Source organism: Athene noctua, chromosome 15, assembly GCF_965140245.1.
Source record: "Athene noctua chromosome 15, bAthNoc1.hap1.1, whole genome shotgun sequence".
In the NCBI taxonomy this organism is placed as follows: domain Eukaryota; kingdom Metazoa; phylum Chordata; class Aves; order Strigiformes; family Strigidae; genus Athene; species Athene noctua.
This window is the reverse complement of record NC_134051.1, coordinates 7,180,279-7,201,263: the sequence shown is the minus strand read 5'-3', so window position 1 is coordinate 7,201,263 and position 20,985 is coordinate 7,180,279. Positions and strand designations below refer to the sequence as shown.

The 20,985-nt window shown below is 55.8% G+C and overlaps 1 protein-coding gene across 3 annotated transcripts in view; it reads right to left on the bottom strand.

Moving 5' to 3' along the window:
• Positions 1-20,985, bottom strand: part of TNRC18 (trinucleotide repeat containing 18) — a 57,692-nt gene that overhangs the window by 25,512 nt on the left and 11,195 nt on the right. Inside the window, exons 2-13 of one of the 3 annotated variants that reach the window (XM_074919261.1) lie at positions 14,613-14,738; positions 12,357-14,159; positions 9,006-9,108; positions 8,403-8,608; positions 8,058-8,204; positions 7,377-7,561; positions 6,190-6,613; positions 4,730-5,680; positions 3,906-4,081; positions 3,040-3,176; positions 2,442-2,570; positions 380-554 (exon numbers count right to left, since the gene is read on the bottom strand). In XM_074919261.1, the coding sequence (XP_074775362.1) occupies positions 380-554; positions 2,442-2,570; positions 3,040-3,176; positions 3,906-4,081; positions 4,730-5,680; positions 6,190-6,613; positions 7,377-7,561; positions 8,058-8,204; positions 8,403-8,608; positions 9,006-9,108; positions 12,357-14,159; positions 14,613-14,738 (4,562 nt within the window). The remainder of the gene's footprint in view (positions 1-379; positions 555-2,441; positions 2,571-3,039; positions 3,177-3,905; positions 4,082-4,729; positions 5,681-6,189; positions 6,614-7,376; positions 7,562-8,057; positions 8,205-8,402; positions 8,609-9,005; positions 9,109-12,356; positions 14,160-14,612; positions 14,739-20,985) is intronic. The other 2 variants (XM_074919262.1, XM_074919263.1) reach the window with 2 other exon arrangements.

Below are 20,985 nucleotides of genomic sequence, written 5' to 3'. Positions count from 1 at the left end.
AAACCCTGTATTTAAAAAAGAAAGGTTGTGCTCCCCTTTCGTCCCTCGCTCCAGGAAGACCATTCCCCTCCATGAGGCAAAGGGGTAAACAAGCACTGCTCTGGATTCAGAACTAATGCAACACTGCAATGCTCTGGCTGGCTTGAAAGCACTTGCCTCTGCTGCCTTCCAAAGATGTCCAACATCCATAAGCCAACGTTAGTCTCTGCAAACACCCCTCCACTGCACAGAGCTCTCTCATGAAGAGCTTCTAAACCCACATGAACTGAGTGCAGACACTTTTAAAATCAGGAGGTATCCAGTGCAAGCCAACAACAGCAAAGTGGGAAAGAGGTCTGCTTTTGGCCTGTGGCTCCATGTTCCCCATGAGGACACTGACCTCATTTGAGAAGCTGGGAGCCGCATCATGCTCTTCCCAGCTCTGGTTCCTCCCTTTCATCTTGCCACTGCTGCTCTCCACATCCTCATCCTCCTCCGGGAGGGCCCCTTTGTGCCTCTTCTTCATGCCCTCGCCAGTCTCAGAGTCTTCGGAGAGCAACAAGGACTTGCTCAGTCTGCAAGCCAAGCACAGGATGGGTCAAGATGGGGAGCTTTCCTCCCTGTGATCCCCACCAAGCTCAAAAGGGAGGTTAAATGCCTCCTGGGACAGTGGGGATCCTCAGCAGGAGCCAAGTCCGCTGTGAAGTGACAGCAGTTCAGACAAGGTTTTCCACCAAACAGGAGAGCCAAGGAGCCCTTCTTGCACTCTCTGCCACCAGCACAGATGAGGGTGCCTAAAATCAGAGACCTGCAAAGTGGTCTCTGAAATGAAGTATTTTGGTGTCTTAAGTAACAGCTACTGAAAAGTGCCTGATTTGGTACAGAGCAGCAGAGGGAAGGACAGACAGCTGAGCTGGCCCTGTAGGTCCTTTTTCTACTTTCATGGACTCTGTAGGTGCAGAGAGAGATTCCTGAGGCCCAGGGAGGTCCCTCACTGCCCAGACACTTGCTCTGGTTGCTCAGGTATGAGCAAAGAGTTGGTAAGGAACTGCCACGCAGGGTGACACAGAGGGACAAAGGCACTGCAGGGACTGGCTCGCTCAAAGGACAGGCAATCTGCTTTACAAGCCTGGGCCCTCCTGTGAGAGGCATTTGCAAGCTATGTCTTTGGTCTCACTTTGGGATTTGGGGGGAAAGGAGAGGGTAAATAAATAATAAAAACAAAAACAAAAAATAAAGTAGGTGAGACTACAAGCACATCTTTCACTGCTCCCCAGCTGTCTCCAGTAACTATCCGATGGATGATCTCTCAACACCTCAAAACCTCTACCAAGCCTCCACTACAAGTTCTCATATGCCACCTTCCTTCACGCCAAGCCTGCTGGCCCCGGGTCACACCACCACCACAAAGCCACTGACACGAGGCAGCCTCCTCAGCTTCCAGGCATTTCCCCTCCCCTCCATCCTCTCTGCTGACCTCCACAGACAGCTAAACCAACACCTGAAGCCCTGGACACTGGCTGAGGGTGCTTCTCCATCTCCCCAGGCTGCTCAAGCATTCCTGGGATGGGCCCAGACATACATACGCAACACGATCATGCATGCACACATGCACAACTCCAGCCACCTCTGGATGCCTCCAGCCTGTCCAGCCACCCAAACACAAAGAGCAAAACACAGAGCCACCAACAGGACAGATTTTCAGAAGCGCATGGTCAGTGGGAGCTGGGCACCTGAATCTGATTTGCAGTCTTGAGAGGACGTTTGCAAAAATACATAGCACGCAGGGAGGCAGCTCGGAGGTGCCCTCCCATTGGAGACATGTGGCCATCTACAGATGGTTAGATGGCCAATGGTGGTGAGATCCAGGCATCCAAACAAGAGCAGTTGGACTTGCAAAAGAGAAAAAAGCAGAAGACAGAATGATCCAGACACTTGAGAGGTCAAGCGAAACCAACTCCCACTGATTAAGGAAACAGAGATGAAGGCAGCAGAAACACAGCAGAAAGGCCCTGCAAAGTAGATAACCTGGAATAGCCCTGTCCTTCCAGTTTTTGACATCAACATCCCTGCAATTAGCTCTACAGCACCCGCTTACACCATCCATTCTCCTGAAAATACATGAGGGCGCGCTCCCCGACACCAAGAGCTCACCTACAGGTCCCTGCCCAGCCGGCTGCTCTGTATCACCTCATATCTCCTCAACTCAGCCTGTCCTACTTGCACCCAAGACCACAGACACGTGCCCTACCAGCGGGGAGGGAGGACACTGGCACCATATTCCCACTGTAAGGCACACTCACGTTAAATGCACACGCTTCCACAACACCACTGCTGCCAGACACCGGCCTGCCAACACAACACCACGGCGAGCCCCTGCTGCATCCGAGATGCTCTCCCCAAGTAAGACCCTGGTGCAGCGACCCTGCAATTTTCCCGTCTTCCCCAAATTCCAGCCTTACTTTCCACTCTTGCTGTCACTCTTCCCTCTCTCCTTAATGGGTGACAGAGCGCTTGATCCAAGTTTCCTCTTCCTGGGCCTTCCAGGGCCTCTTCTCGCCAAGCTTCTACTTTTCTCGTCATGCTTTTCCCTTTAAAAAAACCACACGCTTCACTGTTAACCAAGGCAACAAAAAAAAAAAAAAAAAAAGCAAAGAAAAAAAAAAGCAAAAGCAAATCTTGCAACCAAAAAGCAAAACGATCAGGGGAAAAAAAATAAAGCAAATAAATCCAAAAAAGAAGAAAAAGGGAAAAAAATTAAAAGAAAGCAAGCAAGAACGGGAGCCAACCCAGAACCTTCACCTGCCACCAAACTGCTAAACTGAGCTGCTGAAGCCAAGGTTGTCTCTAATACAGTCTCCCAGCCGCATTCACCAGTGATCAGGTTGTTGTGTCACATAGCCTAGGAGTGTGTTGTGCAAAGCTCTGGCGGGCCGTACCAGGAGGAGAGGAGAGGAGAGGAGACAGGGAGAGATGGAGGGCTGTTTTCTCTCCCAGATCGAGAGGCAGTGAAAGTGCCCAGCTGGAAAAAAAAGACTGAGTGAGCAGCCTGTGACTTACTCGGAGTCCCTGCGCCGCTGCAGCTTCACCAGCTCCCGCTGCTTCTCTTTGTAGCGCCGCTGCAGCTCCGCCAGCCTCATCCTGTAGTCCAGCTCCATCGCATCCATGTTCTCGATGGCAGATTTGATAGAGTACATCTACGGTGGGGAGGCAAGAGAGGGCGAGAGGCTCAGGACATGTCCAAGGTCCTCACCTAGACCAGGGTGGTGCACACTGGGGTGCCCTTGCAACAGCCGAGATCTGCAGCCTGGCAGGGAAACCCTCCATGCTTAGAGTGGAGCAGAGCACACTTGCCCACAAGCAGCACAGCCCTAGAGCAGTACCCAAGCAAAACCAGCCGAGCGAAGATGTTCTGTGGCTTACACATGGGATGGAATCAGCTTTGAAGGAGAGCAAGCCTGGGAAAGAACCTGCAGGATAAAATACACCCATGGAGTCTCTTTTCCCTTATTTGAAAAGATAGATCAGAACATTCTCTGTCTTGGAACACTTGCTGGGTACAAAATAATTCATTGGTCTCTCCCATGGGGAACAGTCAGCAAAGAAAAAAAAAAAAAAGGAAAAACCCTCCTGTCACTACTTTTATTCATCCCCCTGCCGCCAAAGCAGTAACAAACAAGTTCCTGCTGGCTTCGTCTTACAAACACCACTTCTAGGGCTGTGGAGGGTCCTGCTGAATTCAACGGTGTTGATTCACAAACAAGGGAGGAGGCTAAACTGCACCACACTGACTCCTGCGCCGGCTCGCTTTGCTGAACGTGGAAGGGCAGCACAAGCCAGGTGGCAAACTCTTGTCTGGAAGAGCAAGCTGCGGTGAGTGGATGCACTGCAGCTTTTCAGGCTCAGCTACATTAAGAGCTACTTACTGGTTCATCTTTCTTCTGCATCCAGCTGTACTTTTTGTTGGGATTCAGCTCTCGAGGCAGCCGGATGGTTTTCAGACTTTCCATAAAGGGGGTGGAAAGTACTTCCATAAGCATGTGGGTGCTGGCAGCCAGTAAACTCTCCAGTGTTGGCCGGACAGGGAAACTCTCTGGACCTGCTGGGAAGGACAGGGGGAGAAAAAAAAAAAGCTATAGAGGTTCACATTCCAAGACTGCTCCTCCAGCAGGCACAAGAAGCAGCTGATGTCCCGTTTTGGACCATGGCAGCTCAAGGAGCCTCCCAGCCACCCTTGGCCCCCACTTGAGATCTCCTGTTGTACCCAGCCATGGTGCAACTGGCAGTTCCCATCACGTCTCGCCTCAGGAAGTTACTGGAAGGTGAGATCTTTTCAGGATTTGCCAAGCTCTTGGAAAGCATCATCTGGAGCTACTGGGGCCTCTTGTGCCAAACCCCAACAGACTGTAGACTCAGTGCCTGCCAGAAGGGTGTTACCCTGGCAGCGCTCGGCAAAGTGGGGCTCTGTTTCCGCTACGCATACCACAGACTGTCTAGACATGGCAAGGGCCTTTGGAAGGGGAGAGCAGTACAAAAGCCACACGTAGCTCAGCCTGCTGCAACAAAAACCCAGCTCTAACCCCATCCAAAGTACCAGCCACTCCTGCAACTCAGGGCAATGCTCTCCTTGCTGCTTGGCTGAGGTTGCAGGAGGTCCCACCTGTGTCTCTGCTCCTCTGCCCACACAGAGAGCACAGGGACCGTATGCAGCGAGGCCCAAGGCTGGACAGACTCCGCACTCATGACTTACTCTGCATTTCTTGCTTCCGTTTCTCCAGCTCCATCTCTGCAATTTCACTCAGTAAAGTGATCCCTTGCAGGAAGGAGTGCTCCAAGGCCTGGTCAGGTAACACCTCCACCTTCATCTGGGATGGAGTGACACTGGTGGTGGTGGTCAACAAGGAACAAGCCTGAGGCATTTCTGTGGCAGCCACCAAAGCGTTCATCCCAGCCAGCGGGTCGCCCGGCTTGATGTCCAGAGCTGGGATTTGGCAAGAGATTGCCTCTTCCGTATAGGAAGGGATCTCTGGTCCCTGCTCTCCCTCCTCAGGGGGCAGGTTGGGAAACTCCCTCCCTCGGGGCGCATCGGCACTCTGCATATCCATGGCTACAGAGGCCTCCTCCCGCTGGGGTGTCAAGTCCATCTCAGGTGGCTCGTTCTCCGTGTGCACGAGCGAACTGTCATAGTCCATGTGCATGGAGCAGGTTTCTGCTCCACTCCCGCTCTCTGCCTGAGCATCTGCTTCTGCAGGGCAGGCCACAACCTGGTAAGGAGCTGGGCAGCTCTGGAGGTCTTCCTGGTCTTGTTCCATAGCACCCAGGGCTTCACCTTGATGCAACAGGAGATTGCAATTGTCCACGTTCTGCACTGGGACGGCTGCAGAGGTGGTGATGTTCAGAGTCCCCATGTCCTGCTCACAGATGCCTTCTTGGCTTTCCTCCATCTGCACCTCTGATTTCACCCTCTCTTCCAAGGACTCCTCTTCTGCTGCTGCTTGGATGGGCTCTAGCATTTTGGACGGAGACAGGTGGATGGGCTTGACCTCTGGGGAAAGCTCCATGTGCTCAGAGCCTTCGGCAGGCAGCGGGACGTCAGGAGCCAGGCCATCCGCATCAGATGCTGCGGTGGGCTGGAGGAGGTAGGGGTAGTGTCTTCCAAAGGAGGGAGGCAGGGACTGGAAAGGATATCCTGGGGGGATCTCTGCAAGATATCAGAATGGACAGGCTGTGTAATGGCCGGGTCTCCAAAGCACCTTCTCTTTCACTAAGGCATAGAGATGCATTCCCTTTGCTTCCACCATCTCTTGTCTCTTCCCATTCTCAAGCAGTAGCTGCTTTGGGCACCTCTCTCCTGGCCAAGCTGCCACAGGCAGCAGCACCCCAGAGGTCCCTTCTGTACCTTTCCAGCACTCTCCTGCAACTGCAGAGAGATCTGCCTCTTGTATCCTTCTCCAACTGAGACTTCAGCCCTGGAGGAACCAGCCCAGGCTCAACCCAAGGGAAGAAGACAGCCTACAGCCCCAGGTGCCCCGATGACCCAGGCATCGATCCCAGCCCATCATACCACCCCTGGTCCTTGCCTCTCCCCCACCTTTTAGAGGAGCTGTGTGGTTTTCTCTAGGGGAAGGGACGGAAGCAGGAAAGAGCCGAGGAGAAAAAGGGAGGCAGGCACAAACACAACGGGACTCTGCCAAAGCAGGGCTCTCTTACCTGGGAACAAGGCCTGATATGGACCAGCAGCCTCTTTTTCCAGCTCCAGGTCTTTCTTCTCCACAGTCTCGGGTGCCTCTTCCTTTGGAGGGATGGCAGGGGCAGGGGGTGGAGAGGCAGGGGGCGGGCTGGAAGGATGGGAGCTGGGGGTGGCGGGGTAGGAGTAGGCTGGCTGCGAAGGTGGCTCCTCCATCTTTTGGATCACCTCAGCTTTGAGCACAGACACAGGTGAGGCCCTGGGAGAGAGGGGAGGTGGACTCACAGCCTTGCTGTAGGACGTGGAGGCACTGGGAGACAGCACAGGTGGTTTTCGGTGCACCAGTCCCGGGGCAGAGGAGGAAAGGCCTGATTTGGCACTGTCCAAGCTCCGTTTCGTCACCTTCTCTTCCATATCCGCACGCTGCTCGTTCGCCTTCAATCTCTCCTGCAACAAGGACAGAGCAAAACTCAGCATGACATCTCTACCTGCCCCTGGAAAGCAGCACAGACCTACCACCGAGCAAGACCAAAACATGGTCTTACCAAACATGCACTGATATAAAACACACCTTCCCCAGTGCAACACCATTTTAAGACCAATCTGATGGAGGGATCAGTGATAAGCTTTTACAAATTCCCAGCTCCAGGAGTCATGTGAAGGGTGTTTCAGCTTTCACTTGCAGTCAAAGCAAACCATTTCCATTTCTAATCCAGACCAGCAAGCATACATGTAAAATGAACGCTGAAAACCAGACAACCACTATAAAAATGAAATGGGTGTAAAACAGCCAAATGAAAGCTCACAACTTCCAAAGTAATTTGGTGAATGGGAGCTGGCTCCAGTGTGATTGCTGCCAGTATTGTAGCTGCTTCTCCAAGTCACTGAGGAGGTTTTTTTGGAGGTGACTAGGGATGAAACCACTCAACTAAACGGAAACATGCATAAAGGAATCAAGATTGTGCTGCTGCTGGGCAGTTCTCCTGACAGCACTGCGCAATGGCTCTGCAACAAACCCCTCCAAAACCCATCCTAACTGTGCAGGATGCTCCGAATGGCTCCTATCCCAGGGACCAGGGCAGGATCACTCAATGCATCTGTACACTTGAGATGCACTTGCAACACAGGCAGAGCTGCTTTTTTCCACCCCCCCAGAGATTCGAACTTCAGGTTTGTTTTACGCCCAAGAAAGAAGCTCTTGAAAACATACCACGAGCTGGGCGCTCCTCTGTAGCTCCATGGCATGGGCTGCTTGCTGCTGCAGGATGTACAGCTCGTGCTGCCGCAGCAGCTGCTGATGAGAGAGGAGCTGGAGCTGGTGAGCGTGCTGGAGGGAGCTCCTGGTTGGGGGGTACATGGCGGGCCACAGTGGGGGTGCCCGGTCCATCAGCTCCGCTGGGGAATGAGTACAGATGCAGTCAGGGAGGCAGGAGGATGGGGATGGCTAGAGGATTCAGGATTGCTCAGGGCAAGCGTCTCTACCCCAGTTCCAGGGTATGGAGGATGCCAAACACTGGACTGTGCAGAAACGCAACCAGAAATGCAGAGGGGAAAGCATGCTGTCTTCTCCCTGGCAGACCCACTCCCACAACCCCATGGGTCCTGGGGCCGTCTGACCTGCTTTGCTCTCTAGGCACCCTTGGTTTGACTGTCCCTGGCTGAGCCCATGAGTAGATTCTCCTAACCAAGGACTCAAATTCAGTGGGGTCCTGCAGGGAATGAGAAGCCCCTGCTGAAGATTACACATTTCCATCTCCAAAACACACCTAACAAGAGGCCAGCTCACACTCACGAGCTGTGGCTGCTGGTCCCCACAGTTACATACACTCCTGTCTAGCCCTCTCCAAAGCCTGTCTCCTCCACAGCTGCCAAAGCATGGTCACATCCTTACCGAAGTGTGGCAAGTGCTCGCTGGGGATCACAACAAGCTGCCCCGACTGCGGGTCTCTGGCAAACTGGTAGGCGGAAGGGAGAGCCCCCCCCATGGCAGGGGGGAAGCCTGGAGTCATGCCCTGGTGCAGAGAAGGGTGACCGAGTCCTGGAAGAAGAAACACCACAGTCACAGCTCAGGGGATCTCCTACCCACTCAAGAAGTCATCTACCATTTGATTGCTCTAAAATATCGCCTTCCCCCATGATCAGGCAGCAGCCTCACTGGGCACTTAGCAACACCCCTTCCTGGACTGCATTGGTGTGAACACCCCACGGACACGTCGCTCCCTCCCAGGGCACTCACCATAGGGATGGCCAGCCAGCCACATGGAGGGGCTTCCCGTCCTGGGGAGCCAGGGGTGGGCTGCCAAGTGCGAAGCTGGGTCTGCAGACCAGCGCCCGGAGCCCGTCAAGGCTGGGCCTCCCGTCACCATGAGGTTGGAGTTCAAACCGTTTGTAGCACAGCTCGAGGGGTGTATCCGGGCAAAATCTGCCAGCTCCTTGCTCTCTCTGGTGAGGGAGGAGGCAAAAGAGAGTGAGAGAGGGTCCGAGTGCTGCAGGTTACTGTGTGTCTGGAGGAGCTGAGGGTTGGGACCAGTACATGCAAGAAGTGTGTCCGCAAACCAGGGTCAGACACTCAAGGAGAGCTGTGATGGAGGTGGTTAATGTCATGTCCAGAATAAAACATCCCATCTCTCCCTCTCTTTGGAGCAGGCACGGATTTGCAGCAGTCTATTAGGATTGCTTTGCTGCGGCTTCAGGATCTCCCTATAACCCCCTCGTACCAGACCCAGCGCTCCTCTCCTACACCAGGATGGATGCAACCCTGTTCCCTCTCCAGACAGGCTGTCCCCAAGCACGGCTTGTGGCACTGTGGCAGGAGACCCCATCTCCCTCCAACCCTCACCTGAGCAGCTTCTCCTGATCCCGCTCCAAGCGCCCTGCCAGGAGGTGGCTGTCCCGGTGGCGGCTCCTCTCATCCCCGCAGTCATCTTCTGAGCGTCCGTGTCCTAGGAGACAACCCAGCACCATCAGACACAAGAAACTATCTGGGAAAAGCTGTCCCCTCTCCTCTGGGCACGGAGACGCAGTACACCAGGAGCCAGCACACCCAAATGCCACTGTCCCCAAGACTTATCAGGTTCAAGTCCTTAAGGACTGAGCGAGGCTGTCTATGCGATCAAGATATTCTCACTAAGACAGCTCCTGGGAGCAGCAAGGTGCACATGTGGTTTGAGGTTCGTGTCTCTAAGCCATCAAGGGACCCACTCGTCAGGCCAGTCCGGTCTCCCAGGACAGGACAGCCACCAGTGTGGGAGCAACAGGACCAACAGGACCATTTTTGCTGAAGGACAGTGGCAGATTTCCCATCTCAGAAGGAGACGAGGCCCATCTAAATCCCTGCATCAAACCACAGAGTCCTGCTTAGCACATCTCACAGGGAGAGATTTTATCTCTGCAACTTCTGAAGCACCTTCTGCTCTTGTAAACCAGTCTGGGAGCACTGGACATGCTCTGAATCCCTGTCCTTCTGCAACAGGCAGAACCAACACTACGGACCCTCACAAAACCCAGCGTGCTCTGCTCTGCAATTCAACCCGCTAGCAGGAATCAGCATCCCCACCCCAAGCCATGCAACAAGAAAGGGTCTGGCGAGGCAGGGACACATATGGCAGATGAGGGCAAGAGTCCAAAAAAGGGAGGCTGGATGTTTGGCTGGAGAAACAGCTTGTCCAGAATCAGAACAGTTCTTGCAAATACAGCCTGGCACAATAACAGCCGCATCTGCAAGAAGTTACCAAACACCTTTGCAGGAGCGAACAGCACCACGTCGCTCAGCCCTGCCAGGACCAGGTATTGGAGCCCCCTTCCCTTATTTCATCCAAGGTCTTCACAACAGCTGCCTGATTTGAGGCTTGCTTTTCCCTAGTCTCTTCCCTAGCTTCTTTCATGCATATGCATTTTTTCCACAATTCCCTGTTGCCCCTCTCCATGTTATCCTTTGGTGATATGATCCGCTCATAAATCCCAGCCCTGCTTGCAGCGAGCAGCCGGCTGGTCTAACGGGGCCAGGAGGAAGGCGTTTGCTTCCCTTCAGCTCTCAGTGCTCCCTGCCAGCACATCCCCTGCCCGGGCAATGCTCTGCACCCCACAGGGCTCAGCAGCATAGCACGGCCTCACAGGCTGCACCCTGGCTCCCCGGCAGCCCTTTCCAGGGTCCTCGTTCTCCTGTCTGGATAAGGTTTGGCACACGGGAAAGCAGCTCGGAACATCAAGCCTGCTCTGCTGACAGGCAGTCTTTTCAAGGAGGGCTCCACTGTGTATTTCCACAAACCTAGACAGCCCATGGTTTTCTTGCTGTCAAGTCTCCAATTCCCTCAGCTTTTACTGTCAGAAAGAATCCAGGAACAAGACAATATCTCTCCCGACTCCTCTCCTCAAGGCTCCTTCCATGGGCTTCAGGCAGAAAGCAAAGATGCTTTAAAACCTGGCATGTGCCTCTCCCTCCTGAAGGACTTTCCAGGGTCACCATGTTTTTCCCTTGCAGCCTGGCAGGACACTGTGTGCAGTGGCTGTCCCCAACCAGCCCCTCCTCGACTCCCTGAACGATGCCCCATGCAGCCTCCAGCGCTCAGTTTTTACGACTCAGCCTCCACAGCATGAGGCACAGTGGTTCTTGAACCCCTCCAGACCCCCAGCACCCCTCTCTGCCTCTTCGCCAACATCCCCACTCGCACACAAATCCCCCTCCACCCCCTAGCCCAGGTTCTTCCCCCTTGGAGCCCCTTTTCCTATTTACTTCCCCCAGCTGATGCCCAACTGCCTCTTGGGTGTCAGCAATATGGAGCAAGCCCTTGGTTAACTCACAGCCTCCCTCCCTTCCTTGGCACAAGGTGAACTGACAGGCACTCCCAGCCTTTTATTAGAAACACATGATTTTGTTATTTTATCTTTGTTCCTCCCTCTCTCATCTACATTATTTGTGCTCCGTTATTTATAGACAGGTTTATCATCTTTTTCTCATCCCCCATCCAAACACACACACTTCCTTATTCCTCTAATTCCTGCCTAGCTAGCCCCCACCCCGCCGACAAGACGGTCCCTTTTCTGTACAGACTGATGATTGTCCAGACAGTGAATGATCATTTTGTCTATATATATGAACATGACGCACGGACCGCATAGAAAAATTCAATCAGTTATGCATGGAGGAAAGGCTTAGGCCCGTTTCCTTGACAACCAATGCCCAGTACTAAATACTTGCATTTTACTTGCCAAATACTACAGATTAGCCAACTAAAGCCTGCTTTCTCCTTCTTAAAAGGTCTAAACATTCAAGCACCGTCCACTCAGCGCAAGCAAGCTAATGTTATTAGACAAATATCTCCTGGCACACAAAGGGGGGGCAGCATTTGGGGGGCGAGAGGAGGAGAAAAGCAGTCTTGTTTTCTGTCTGAAAGCCAACTGCATCACTTAGCAACGAGCCCGGAGGCCTGCCAGAATTCAACCCTTGTTTGCAGCCTTTTAGTTCGGCTCAGTAAATTACATTTAACGCAAGCTGGGAGGGTCTGGGACGATTGAACGCCTGAACAAACAGCTCCCTGTGCTGCCCACGAGGTCCTCGCTGGGCTCCCGCCCGGCCGTGACGAGGGCAACGGGAGGCGATGGGAACAGGGAGAGGGGCCGCTGGCTGGGACAAGCTGCCTGTCACTGCTGAGGTTCGGAGAGGGGAGCAAAGGCAGAAAAATGGGAAAGGCGAAGGCTAAAAATGGAAAGCCAACCATTGCTTGCCGGCCGCTCGCTTTGGCATTGCTCCCTGGCATGCCAGAGCCGAGCTCTCGCGGTGCTAGGCAGCCCCCAGGTGTTACCCTGCTACACAAGCCAAGCAGAGCACCAAAAACCTCGCCAGAGCCATCCCCCTCCTGCCAGCACCATGGCTTAAATCAAAACCATGAGATTAAAACTCCAGCACAAAGGTGGATTAAGGAGTTTCTCTGTCACTCCCTTTGCTAACAAGGATCAAACACATAGAGAGGGGTAGTCCTCAGAGGTGGACAGAGGGGATGGGAGGAAAAGGGACTCCCTCTTGCATGAGGAGTCTCACTCCCTGCTGTGGCTTACAACGTTCCCTTGGCTGGGAAGGGGAGGCAAAGGGAGCTGAGGATGCCAAACTCGGCTCATGCCATGCAGCCTGCACTGCGTGGCTGCTCTCCCCAGGGAACAGATCCCACAGGGAAGTCCTGAGACGTGAACCTACCTTTGATGCTGCTGAGAGACAGCGAGCGATCCCGGTCTGCCAAGCTGGGCCCCAGTTTGCTGCTGCTGCTGCTGCTATTGTCCTTCTGCCGGGCCACAGCCACGGCGATGCCGACAGGCAAGTGCCTCACCTCCACCTCACCCTGGGAGCTGATGCTCTCGCGGCCAAAGGATTTGGCACTCTCGGGTCTCTCGGGGTCCCTCTTCAGCTGCTTGGCTGGCTGCTGCAACAGCAGCTGCTGCACTTTGGAGGTGCCCAGCTGCGAAGAGTCCAACTTCACATTGCCCAAGCCGCCAAAGGGGCTCTTCTTGCCACAGCTCTGCCGGGACGCGGTTTCCTTGGCAAAGTTGCCGCTGTACTTGATAAGGCTCTGCATGGCCGACCCTTCACCGTGGGAGGCAGGGTGGAGGACGTCTGCAGCACCCCGCGAGCCCACCACCGAGGACCGCGGCAAGCCACTGGGGTCAAGGTAGACCTTCTTGGCTTCCTCCTCTGCCCGGGTGACGTGGTTGTGCTGCGCGGCCAGCACCGCCATCTGCGTGGTGGCAAAGTTGCCCATCTCAAAGGGTTTCCACTTCTGCTCGGGTGGTTTCAGCTGACCGTGGTCCAGGTGCTGCCGGGAGGAGTCCAAAGTGCCGTAGACCTTCGCCGCTTCTTTGGAGCTGGATCGCTGGAAGCGGTCCCGCTCACAGGGGCGATGCTCTGCCTCCGGACTCGGCTTCAGCAAGTCCTTGGAGGCCAGGAACTCCCGGCTCTCTGGAGAGCCCAGCCCCGGCCGGTTGAGGAAGGGCTCTGAAGTGACCTGTCTCTTCAGAGCCATCGAGTTTGCCCTGATCACCGAGCCCTTCTCCCTCAGAGCCTCCATCCTTTTGGCATCGCTGTGGCAAGAAAAGTCCTGGGACAAAAGTGCACGGGAGGCATCCGCAAGGCACCGCTCTGTGGGCGACTGCAGCACCCCCACCTTGCCAAGGTCCTTGTCCTTTGCCTTGTTGTCGCGGGCCTGCGAGGCGATTTGGATGGGCCCGCTCCTCTCGTCGTAGGCTTCGACCGAAGGCACGAAGGTGGGGGCGATGACTTTGTGCTCCCTCCCCAGCTCCTTGGCCGGCGGGAAGATGGTGTACATGCTGGAATGGACGGGCTGCGGAGGGAATGTTGTGGCCGGCGTCATCTTCCCCGGCTGCGAGGGGTGCGGGGATGGGCAGCTGCAAGAGACGTGCAAAGCGCCCACGGAGGGCAGGAGGGCCTCCCCCCGCTTCAGCCGCTCGGCGTGGGCGTGCGCAGAAGGCCTCATGTTCTCATCGTGCCGAGCAGGATCCTTGGCACAGCGGTCCTGCTCAGCACCCAGGACCTTCAGCATGGGGTCCCCGCCACCGTTGCAGTTGCTAAGGGAAGAGCTCTGCAGCGGGTTCTTGGACTTGGGTTCCCCACCACCTGCACCCCGATTTGGCATGTGCTCAGCCAGGAACGGTGAGAGACGCTCACCGACCTTCACCGCCTTCTCCACCACGCTCACTTTCCGGTCACTGTCAGGCTTGGTGTCCTGGGTGAGGTCTACCACGCTGCGGGGCCGGGGCTCCTCCTTCGGCTTGCCCTCCTTCTTGGCAAAGGGCAGGGACAGATCACTCCGGCATGCCCGCTCCTTCCCACCGGGGTCTTTCAGGCCTTCTTTCGAGCTCTTGTGCAGCTGCCCAAGGTCCTTCTCCCGGAGCAAAGTGCTCGACGTGTGGTTGCCCGCAGTCCTCGAGAGAGGAGGCTGCGGGTGCAAAGCGGACTGGCCCGCGTGGCTGGACAGGTAGAACCCATCTGCAGAGCAAAAGCAAACAAAATTACCACAGGCCTCCAACCCCTTCAATCCTACACAGAGACAGGCGAGAGGTGGCAAACCGGGAGGGAGTGGATTTCAAGGATGTCTCATGTGTCCAGGAAGGATCAGGGCCAGGAGATCAGGCAGGTACTTCCACGTGGCCCTGGTGGGATGCAGGACAGCCCCATCCCCAACGCACACTGAGCCCTGTGATACGGCAGCACGTGGGAGCTTCAGGGAGGGACCTGGCCACGTTCCCTACAGCACAGCCGCATCCAAGACCCTGGTACTGCTAAGACCAGGAAACATTCCCAGATGATAAACCCAGAGGGTTCCTGCTCTTCACCCTCAACATACCAACTTCCAGCTGCTCCAGTAGCCAAGCAAGCCCAAAGGACAGGGTGAGCACCCAGGGGCGACCGAAGGGAAGGGCATGTGGGACCCGAACTCACCTTTCTGTGACTCAAAGAGGCTGTGCTGACCCAGCTGGGCCAGGAGAGGACTGCCAGCGCTGGGGGGCTCAAGGTGGCTCAGGGGAATGTACGATGGGTAGAGCCCGTTAGGCAGATGGGAAAAGCCTGCAGAAAATGGGAAACAGAAGAGAGAAACATGTTTCAGCTCAAGCGGCACGCTGCCTTGGAACGAGCCCCGCAGGAGCACAGACTGTTGTGGCTGCCGGTCCCTCGCGCGCCAGGAGCGGTGGCTGCGAGGACGCAGGTGGCAACGCACACAGCCCACAGTGGGAAGTGCTGCTCGGGGCCCCCACTTCAGCTACTGACCCCCCACAGTGCAGGTCCCCCAGCTTCCCCCTTGCCCCTCTGCGGGGCTCGAACGTTGCAACTGGTGGGCTGCAAACAGAGCACACTGCTTTCTGAGTAGAGCCTTAAATCTGCAGGCGAAACGACCAAACCACCCAGCCGATAAGCTGTTTTATCACAAGTACAGTGACCTGCGGGTGAGGGCACACCCTGACACCCTTCCTGAGCAGCGATAAGACCCTCTTGCCAGCATAGCTTTGCCAACACAGCCCATCCCCACTGCAGCTGCTCAGCACCAGCTACAGACTTCGGAAAAATGTGAGAGCATCCTCCACAGCAGCTCACACAAAGTATAGTTTCACATATCCAAACTCAGCATCTTATCCCGGAGGAAGGCAAAACAGCAGAAAACCCACCACCCATCCGTGAGTTGATATGAAAGCAGCGTGTCCCTAAGGGCCCTGCTGCCAGAGGCCTGGATTATGTCCTGGACACTGGGGCCTCCTCCAAGAGTGGGCCCTCCAGCAACATCCTCATGCAAATAATTGAGGATATATAATTCCACCAGTGAATACCATCACCATAACAGTGGTAATAACACAAGTTCTGGGCTACAGGCAGCAATTCCTCTGCAACACTGCCACCAAACGGCACCCGCGCAATATTACAGACCCCAGCACTCAGCGAGCACCAGCAACCCAGTTGGTGCCATCATTTAAAAAACAAATAAAAGCCAGCAGGAGAGTCTGAAGGAGCCAGTCAAGCCCTCTGCAACTCTTCTCCCTTCCCCTCCGACGCTATTAGCAACCAACTTCCCCAAAATTCAACAATCCCACTGAAAGCAACCAGACAACAAGTCTGTCAAGAGTCCAGCATCCAACTGGATCAAAACAACATCACATCAAAACCCAAGAGGAGACAGAGAAGTTCAGTCCCCAAAGCTGCACGTGGAGCACCATCTGCGAGAGCTAGTCAATATTTCACATTATTTAGACAGCCAGGATCTCTTTCGCGTACATGTTTGCATCCCGGCATATGTGCTTCACCGACGCGGTGCTCCGCACAGCTCCTGGCCCAGATCCATCGCCCGACAGCTCCCAGCAGCATCACCCGCACACGCCAACCCTCCAGCCGCAGGACCAGGGGAGCTGCTGTGCCCCCGAAGTTCAACGCAGAGCCCATTCCCAGCAGGTAAAACTTGTTATTCCATCTTGGGCAGGGCACTGAGCGTGCACACACATTCACATCTCTCCTTGGTAACCCCAAAACCTTCACGCTGGAGCATTTCCAAACAACTTTTTTTCTTCCAGGGCTGGAGAGCATTGGGTAGCACCCAGGAGCACCTACCCCAGCTTAGCTGTGAGCAGCTCCACTCCACAGCATGTTTGCCTCGGCCGCACCACTCCAGCACGGCTGGGCTGGCGGCGAGCCAGCGTCTGGGGCAGGAGTGACACATTTCTGAGGGAATGCAAGTCCCATCTGGCAGAGCACATGGCTGCAGCATGGCAAACCCGCTGGAGCACCCCATGCCACACCAGCCCGGCAGCCGCGGCCCCCAGACATCCCACGTGAGCCCCTTCTCCCAGCCAGACCTCGATCCCGGCTGTAGCCACTCCAGCAGGAGAGAGCACCGGCATGGAGATCCCGGCGAGACACTTCCCACGCTGCAGACTCCGCCGTGCACAGATGGCCATGGCATGTCCCCATTTGCACATGGTGCAAGGACACGAAGCCAGCTGTAGAGCTCCAGGAAAGGACACGATCCAGCCCTGCCATCCAGCACAGGGACACCTGTGACACAGCTTAAGCTACTGGTACCCAAAGAGGCATTTTAGTACCGGTTGCATTCCTGGACCTACTGGGGCAGATCTTATCCTACCCAGGGATAACAGAGGGTCAGCCCCAGCTCCAAATGCTTTGGGGCTTCTTCTGCCATCAGCTTATCACATCCCACCACAACGACTCAGCTTCAGCCCAGGGACTGCAGGAGGAGAAGGAAGAGAGGGAAGGTCAGACAAAAGAACGAGGGGCTGAGGAACTCTGGGATGACAGTGGCTGAAGGGCAGATGAAATCCCCTCCAGCTGCCCAGCGTAAGATGAGCTGTCACAAAGGTTTTCTAGCCACTGTGCTGAAGCAGGGAACAGAGCAGTAAAAAGCAGCTTCCTTCATGTGCAGTCTGAGCTGGGGACAGGTTGAGGTGGACAAGTTGGGGACCCTGCAGGTCATCACCCCAGCTGATGCCACCAGCCAAGGCCCAAAGCCATCTCGCACAGGGCAGCTCATCCCAGCACCTCCCACGAGCCATAGCAGGAGCGCTGCTCCTGTGAGAGGCATAAGGTCAGCCCGGGGGCTCAAAGCTCATCTAAAAGCTTTGCAAGTGGAGAAACTGAGGCACAGGCAGGCACAAAGTCTTGCCTGAATCATCTAGCTGACCAGCAGCAAAATCAGAGAGCCACTTGAACCCCAGCCTCGGGTTCAATCGTGACACTGTTTTCCCTTGCTATGTGCCCGCAGGAGAAGCTGCCTGGGCTGTATTTGCCTGGCCTCTTCCCTGCCAGGAACCAGAGCTGGGGCAGGGAGGAGTGATCCAAGCCACTGCCTTCCTCGGGATGAACCCAATGCAAATCCAACCTCGAGGCACTGCCAAAGCATCCCTTCCTCCGTACAGCCCTCCAGCAGCAATGCTGACGGCCTGGCCTAAGACTCGCACACAGCCCGAAACTTGCTGCCCTGCTCCCCCGGGCAGGACCCGGAGGAGAAGCTGTTCCTCCATGCACTAAAGTAGCTGCATTTGCAGGAGGCAGCCGCGGGCAAGTTGCTCCCTCCTTGGATCTCCACGCCAGAAAGCGATGCCAAGGGGAGAAACTCTACCGCAGTGAGCAATGCACAGCTCACCCCAACCATGGGCTTCTGCCAGGAGAAGGGAGGGGAAAGGGGGAAACCACAACCATCTCCATCTGCCTGGGGCCAGAGTGTTTGCTGAACCAGCGCAAGATCCGCTTCACCCAGGGACACGCCGACAGGTCTCAGCAGGCTGAGCCACGCTCCTCCAGCCCACTGCTTGCCCAGAGGCGTGCTGGCACCGCAGCACAGGCAGGGAGGTGCGAGTCGGCAGCGCTGCCAGCACCAGACCGGCTGTGCCCCCCTTCCCTTCACCACCACGCCAAACACGGGTGCCCACCAGCACGGCCTGTGGCCGCCTGGGAAAGGCACCACCAACATCAATCTCATCGGAGCACTTCACCAGCATGGGCACACACGATCCAAAGCAGCCTGGCTCAGGGAGTAAAAGGGTTTAAGGGGCACAGAGATGACCCATCAAGACGCCTTAACTGTGCAGGAAGGCAACAGTCGGCACCCAAAATGCCACCTCCCAGCTGAGCTCCCCCTGCAATGGTGGTTGGATAGTGGGTGTAGTGGATGAGTACGGAGGGGGGATGCACACCCATCCCCCTCCTTCCCAGCTCCAAGATGATAAAACATACCTGCTTTATACGATTGAGACATAAATCACTAAGGGCTGTTATTAGAGGAACTTGGCGTGTGCAGATGTGTCAGCCCCGTTGAAAACATCTTCTTCATCTTTGCTCAGCTCTCCAAAACGGCACGGGCGGGGGGAAGAGGTATGGCCAAGTGACTCACCACCGAGAGGGGATGTGACTGATGGGGAGATGAGATACCAGCAACCGCACAAACCGCACACCAAACGTCTGGAGGCCGGAGGTCGCGCTGGGGGAAGCGGGAGGGAAACATCCCCACGTGCTCAGCTTGCTTGGGGTTTGCCCAAAGCTCCCCCGGAGGAGGTAGCTGCCAGAAAACAGTGCCTAGCAGAGGTGGTGAAGGCAGGCCAGCAGATGTGCCCACAGTGGAGTGGGCCGCCATTTGCAGCCAGAGTTTTTAACCTGCAGGCTCTATCCGTCTTGGCCCCCACTGTCCCCAGACCTGAAATGCAGCTCCAGCTGAATGAGTTGGCCAAGCCTGGGTTGTGAAAGAGCCAGGCAGGAGGGGGACATGCTGGATGGGCAGGAAGGGGACATGCTGGACGGGACATGCTGGACCTGAATGCATCTTCTCCATGGACATGGCTCCGGTGGATGAGCCAGGCTACATGCCTAAAGTGATGTGTGTGCACCAGCACTAGGAAAGCTGCTCCATCCCAGGCTGGCTGCAGGTGACTGGCCAGCACCTTCACAGCATCCCCACGCTGCCCTCCACGCCAGCTGCCAACCTGGCACAGAGGGGAGGGGGCTCACTTGGGCACCCACAATGCATCAAGGACAGCAAGAGGGAGATACGCAGAGACACCACTCAATGGGGAATTCACTCCCCTGGTCTGGTTTTTAAACCAGCCAGCAGCATTGATACACCAGGGAGAAGCAGCATCCATTTGCAAAGCCTCTGCTCATGCCCGGGGATGGCTCTCCGGTCCCTGCCATCGCCTCAAAGAGAATCACACAACAGGATGCAGCTGTGTCACAAGCCACAGTGGCCTGGCCGGGCAAGTAGGCAGCCACATGCAATGCCAGCGGCAAAGCACAGCCTGAAGCCGAGCCCTGGGCACAAGCCATCTTTGCCCGTGAAGCCACAGCCCCATCACCGGAAGACCAGAGGCCTCCAGCGTCCTGGGAGAAGTGAAGTAACTCTCCCCCATTGGCCCCGTCTGCCCGTTACGGGTTTCTGCCACTTATGAAATGTTTCCAACCGCCAACACCTCGCTTCATCCTCCCCGGGCCACGATGGACAGACACACTGCCAGGAAGCAGGCTGGCACCACACTGCACTGGGCAAGGGGCTGTGGCCACAGAGGGGCCCTAGTCGAAAAGTCTGGCCCCACAAGTCCCTCTGATCTGAGCCCAGAGGGGCTGGGAAACACAGGAGTGAGGCGTTGGGTTTATTCCCATGGGATGTTTTTAACTCTGGGTACCCGAGGGAGATTTGCAGCCCCGTTGCAGCTGGGGTCTCAGCTGGCTGCTGGGCTCTGGCACAGAGCAGGAGCCGCAGCTGCCCTTGGCTGGGAGCACGGTCACCTCTTCCCCAGTCCAGCTCACAGCGCCTCGCAGCCAGCCAACTGGGACACCAGTCCATGCCACAAACAGCTGGATAAACGCTTACGTCCTCACGAGTCCCTTTTCCCTGGCAGGGAGAGAGGGGAATCGGGAGAAGTCCAAGCACAGCGAGTACCCACCAGCTGCCAGCCCCTGTGGGGCCCCCTCCCACCGCCGGCGGGACGGCCGCTGTACCAGCACCAGCTGCCTGTTCTCACCATCACCGGTGCATCCCTGATCCCTCCCTGCAGAAGCAGCAGCTTCCCACGGAAAGACTCTTTTAGGGTCCCCCCTCCTCCAGCACACACCTCCCTATCTCTGCCCCACGAGGCAGGGGCACACAGCGTGGCGAGGCACGGCCGCAGCTATTTCTCATGCACACATTTATGGCTGCAAGCAGCTGAGAGCCAGGAGTGCTGACAGTGTAAATCTTTGCCACCTCCTATCCTGTCTGCCAGGGCAGCTCTAGTGACACCCAAGGCACCGGGAGCTGCCTTGACTCCGTGCCACACACGAGACACCAGCGATACAAGCCCCCGAACATGCCGGACTGAAACCAAAGCCCCCGGATCAGATGCACCTGGACTGCAGCAGCGGCTGCTCCCAGTCCCTTTCCCCGTAGCCCCAAGCTGCTGCTGCCGTCACAACACACCGCCTTCCACCCCAAAACCCGATCCTGCTGTATTTACAGCCCATGCCACGGGGCTGGCAGTTGCTTCGAAGCCTTAATTTACAGCTTCGATACTCGGCATCCCCTAAAGGCCTTCGATCTCATCCCCCAAATCCAGAACAGCCAGGTCAGTTTAACTCCCCGTTTAATCTTCTAAGGGCCCCAGCGAGCTTGGAGACAGCATCCTCCAGTGGGGGTCCACACTCCCAGCCTTTGCTGGCTCAAACACCACCACGCTGCTTTCCTTTAGCTGCAAAAATCACTTATCTTAAAAGCCAAGATGAGTTTGCCCCCAGCTCAGCACAGCTCTCTATTGTTTCTTTTAATTTTATTTTATTCCACCTGAGAATC